General features: G+C 35.6%; 1 protein-coding gene across 1 annotated transcript in view; it reads left to right on the top strand.

The window, feature by feature from the left end:
• Positions 1-661: 661 nt before the first annotated feature.
• The window catches only part of LOC124890376 (probable isoprenylcysteine alpha-carbonyl methylesterase ICMEL2), a gene marked incomplete at its 5' end in the record, with an annotated part of 11199 nt that continues 6557 nt past the window's right edge, over positions 662-5303 (top strand). Inside the window, 4 exon segments of the mRNA XM_047402214.1 lie at positions 662-1127; positions 2685-2761; positions 3471-3540; positions 3612-3692. Of these exon segments, the coding sequence (XP_047258170.1) occupies positions 895-1127; positions 2685-2761; positions 3471-3540; positions 3612-3692 (461 nt within the window).

A 5303-nucleotide genomic window follows, 5' to 3' on the forward strand; every position in this document is an offset into this window, starting at 1 on the left:
TCTATAAATTTTATCTTATGTAATAACAAGGCGTTGATTCGTATGCATGTAATTTTCTTCTTTAACATTAAATAGATGTGCAACGCATGTATCCTAAGCTAGTAATATTTTTATGATTTTTTAATTATTTTTTTTTATTAATATGAGGATGATACGCGCGAAAAGTTGTATACTAAGGTTAGTAAATACAAGAGTATTTGCAACAACAATAACAATATATTCCTTAAATTTGGTAAGTGAAATTTGAAGATTGAGGACTGTATAGTCTTATTCTTGAATGTATTGTGAACGTAGTGAAATTATTTTCGATAAATCTCTAGTTTACCTAAAGTCAATAAAAAAATTAAATTAAAATAAATATAATGAATGAAGTCATGTTAAAACAATAAAGAAAAGAAGAGTGACAACACAAAATAATATGACTACAAAAGTAAAGATTTATCGAAAATAATTTTGCTATCTAATCATATTTCCTTAATCTCTTCATATCCAGTACAACAAACCTAATAAATCTTTTTACTAAATTATTTATGCATCTTCTCCACATTTATCAACCATTTCAAATTCGTGTCCCTCCGTCGCCCGAGGCCATTCCAAAAGAGTATTCATAAATTTTGATATTCTATGCTACTAATACACACAATTACAGTATTTTTTTTTTCCCTCTGTTTTTACATTCAGAATTCCAGTCGAACAAACCCTTGCTCAACTAACCGTTACCCAGCCTGTCAAACTGAATATTTATACTACAAATTATAAATCCCGCCTAAGTCCACCATTTCCCCCACGCTGACATTCACCTACAACAATCACGCACTTTCCCTCTCTCGTTTTACCTTTTCACTGAAATCTGATAATTGAGACCTCCCGTTTGTCGTGGGGATTCTTGTTGCGATGGAGAATAGAGGGGAAAATGGGCAGTTATTAGTTAGGGCTTCTACTTTGCCAACTTTGCCTTCAAACACATATAATTACCAGACGAGGAAGAGGAAGAAACCATTGAACAAAACTAAGTCTACCCCTCCACGGCTGGGTCGTCAAGGATCGTTTAGCCGTGAAATTGGACATGCTGCTGCTGAGACCTATTTGATTACTCGCCTTGCTTTTAAGCTTCTTAGCTATCTCGGGTAACCCTTTTATTTTCCTCTGTTTTCTTTTATTGCTCCGATTTGGGATTTTCACTGTTATCATGTTTAAATAAATTGATTATCAGTAATTTGGGATTTTCTTGTATCTGCTCAGAAATTGGAATCAGGATAATAGTGATGTTATATATATTTATTAGATCATAAATGTTCTTTTTTGTATACAATTACTTTGTTAGCTTTGATTTGAATCCTTTGTATTACCGGTATATGAATGAGCATTAGTTAGGTTTGGAATTTCTCACTATTGCCAAACAACAACATACCTAGTGAAATCTCACAAGTGGGGTCTGGGGAGGGTAGCGTGTATGCAAATCTTACCCCTACCTCATGGAGGTAAAGAGGCCATTTTCGGAAGACATTTGGCTCGAGTATAACATATCAAAGTGGGTATGAAAAAGGGAAATGACAGGGAAGAAAACAAAGCAACTAATAAGGAAACAATAACAACCACATAATAGTGCGATAACCTAAACATAATAAACAAGAGATGATGATGGAATCCAAAGCAAGACGCTATAAGAATAAGGCTAAACCCCGCGAAAAGCAAGACAACACCCCATACCTTTTGACCTTTTATCCTAATATGCAACCTCCACACAGTCTTATCTAAGGGCATGGCCTCGATAATCTAAGTTGCACCATGTCCTATCTAATCACCTCTCCCCAATACTTTTTCAGCCTATCTCTACCTCTCCTTGTACCCACTATGTCCAACCTCTCGCACCTCCTCACTGGAGCACCTACATATCTTCTGTTCATATTTCCAAACCGTCTTAGTCTTGCTTCACTCATCTTGTCCGCCATGAAAGCCACTCCCACCTTGTCTCGTATATCCTCATTCCTAATCGTTATCTCTCTTATCATGCCTACACATCTCTCTCAAGCATTCTCAGCATCCTCATTTTCGCAACTTGCATCTTCTAATCAGGCAAATTCTTGCCAAGTTTATAAAATTATAGTAGTAGAGTTGTTTTGAAATCAACTAATCTGAATAGGTCTTAGTTTTTTTTCAGAGCTTTCTTCTAAATTTTTTATTTCTAAGTATACCATACATGACCCTAAATTGGAAGTTATGGAGTTTGAGGATTAGGAAGAAGGTTAGTTGATAGCCGAGTAGTGTCGTACGTCATGTTGGACAGGGAGGGGACTAGCCTTAGTAGTTTATTTAGTAACCGCATAGTTTCTTACTTTTCATTGTTTATTACTATTTGTTGCTATATTTGTTTTGTCTGTTGCTATTTTGTTGTCATATTTTTTCTTGCAACCCTGCTTCAAAACTTTTCTTTTGAGCTAAGGGTTTATTGGAAACAACCCCTCTACCCCGCAAAGGTAGGGGTAAGGTATGCATACATCCTACCCTCCCTAGATCCCACACTGGGTATGTTGTTGTTGTTATAATTATACTATACATAATTTTATTATAAAAAGCATGTTTTCTAAACCTACTCACAAACAAAGAAATTATTGAGTTGTGACTGACCAAGATATAGAGGAATTGTCAACAAGATGTAGTTTCTTATTACTTCCTTTATTCAGGTTAGGTTATCGATGGATTACAAGATTTTTGGGTCTTGCCTTATATGCAATGCTCCTTATGCCTGGTTTTCTCCAAGGTGAGTGTAAAAAAGGTGTTCTTTTCCAATCCATTCATATCGAAAGAATGACGAATTGACGATACCTTCTCGAATGTATGACACTCGTATTGAAGTTAAACAGTATATCCTCTGATATACCATTCATAAGTCCAAAAATGGCTGCAGTTAATTTAATTCTTCCCGTTGAAGAACCAGAATCTGGAAAACAGCTAATTTGGAAAAAAGTTATGATTATGACCATATTCTTAAAAGAGTTAGAAAACTGGGTATAAATAGTAATGCCTATTGCAGCTATAAATGAACTCACTAATATTTCTCATGCATATGTCTGATAAAGTTACGTTTCTAATATAAGTCCTCAAACAACAAAACTAAAATTAGGGAATTAGATGATGCATTCTTGTTTTTGGAATTATATTGTGACCATTTGCCACTTCAGGCAAATATCTATCGCAAAGCAGTCAAGAAAAAGCATGCTTAATAGTTTTAACATTTCATGCGGAAAAATATTTTTCTCGTGGCATATTTTCTCATTAGGGTGGGGTTGGGGTGTTGGAGGATAGTTAGCATGGAGAGCGATGTCTTTGTAGTTATTTCATGAGTCCCATTTACCTAGGACCCCCTCTGACAGAGACATCCACATTTTTTATTTTGGTAATTGGCAACTATATATAAGTGTAACTGTTACAACGGGATCACACTTAACTTTATGTGTTAATTGTGGCAGTTGCATTTTATTATTTCTTTTCACCACTGGTCCGGCGAAGTGTTGTCTATGGTGATCAGCCGAGGAATAGGTATGTGATTTGTTCTTCTTTCTCCTTGACCTACTTTTTCAGGTCTTCTCAAACTTGACATTATGTTGCAGGTTGGACTTATATCTACCAGCAAAGATAGACAGCCCAAAGCCAGTTGTGGCATTTGTAACAGGTGGAGCATGGATTATTGGGTGAGTTAGAATCGTAGATACTTCTTTTTCCTATCATTTTAAACCTTAAGTTCCTGTAGTACGCAAGCAACAAGAGATCTAGTATTTAGTCTCTTTTGTATAATTAATTACCTCTTTGGTGCTATGATCTATCATTTACTTGTTTTTAGGGTATTTAGGTGTCTGTTTCTTCATGAAATTGATTAAGAATTTCCCTAACTTACTAAGACTGCTATAGCTGCTCCTGCACTTGATGGTTGTAATTCCACTTTAGGTTAAGGAAGAATGTTTTCCTATATTATTTCCTCTAGCGGAAATTATTCCTAAGTTGCTCGGACTCTCCAAATATGTTGCCGCACCCGTGTCGGATCCTCCAAAAATACACTATTTTTGGAGGATCCAACACACACCCATGGACATTTTTGAAGAGTCTGAGCAACATAGATTCCTGGTAATGCATCCATATCAGCTGTGGAAATTTTGTATAGCTGAGGGACCCTATTGACTAATTTCAAGACAGTGATAATAGCATCAAATTACAAGTGCCATCATCGAGAGGCTCTGTTTTAAGGCCATATAAAGTCAAGTTTCTTTCCTTATCATAATGGATTATAATTGATGTATGGAGAACAGGAAAAATATGAAACATTGTCAATTATGTATTATGATCTTAGATCTCTTGTTCTACTATCTAGTACATGGGATAAGCAGGAAGTTGATTTTAGATTCCAAATTCCATATCATCAACCTTATAAATAGATGGCAAGCAGCCTGTTGCCTTCTCAAGATATTGCAGTCCTCATGATGCTTTGAGTGATGATTTCTGAAGACAAAATTATTGACAAACTAACGTGTGTATTTGGCAAGAGATTTCAATCATGTTTTCAGTAGCAAGGTAGGTAGATGTATGTTAGGATGGCATCCGCAAGATAAGAGTAAATCTGTGAAGTGCTGGAAGCCTCTAAGGATATATTGTATCCTAAACTGGAATAAAGCCAGGGGACTCTGGTAGATAAACACCATTTTTGCAACTTCCCCTTTCTTGGTTTAGAATTTAGATGAAAGAATTACCCATTAAAATTCCTGTCTGGGTCAAAATATACCCAATCAAATAAAGGTGCTTTGAGTCTTTGACACTGAAATTTCATCCCCATTAAGAACTCACGGAATTATCTTTGATTACAAATCCGACATTACTCATGATATTTATAGAAGCACTCAAGAGCTCCTTTGCTGTATGTGGCGTGTGTTCTATATGACTTCCAGAAAGATTAATTTGAGGTTTAGAGCTCATAGCAACACTAAGATGCTTATATAAAGTGGTCTTTCTCTTCTCTTGTTGCACAAACAAACGCCAACAATAAGGAGTCCCTTCTCAGTTTTTCTGCCTTGACAAAGATTCAAGCATGTTGCATGATGAGTTACCTCCAAACAATGATTTATTAGCCTCACAGGCACATCTCCACAATAACAGAAATGAGATCAATTATTGGAGCTAAAAACAAAAATGGTTATGTTTAGGTACGTCTGAATAGATGTTAGCATATATATATATCCCTGATTAGTTCTCCTTAGTCATGGCATGTTCTATCCTGGACTGGATGGATGATGTGCTTATTATTATTTTTTTTT

Source organism: Capsicum annuum, unplaced genomic scaffold, assembly GCF_002878395.1.
Source record: "Capsicum annuum cultivar UCD-10X-F1 unplaced genomic scaffold, UCD10Xv1.1 ctg1705, whole genome shotgun sequence".
Classification (NCBI taxonomy): domain Eukaryota; kingdom Viridiplantae; phylum Streptophyta; class Magnoliopsida; order Solanales; family Solanaceae; genus Capsicum; species Capsicum annuum.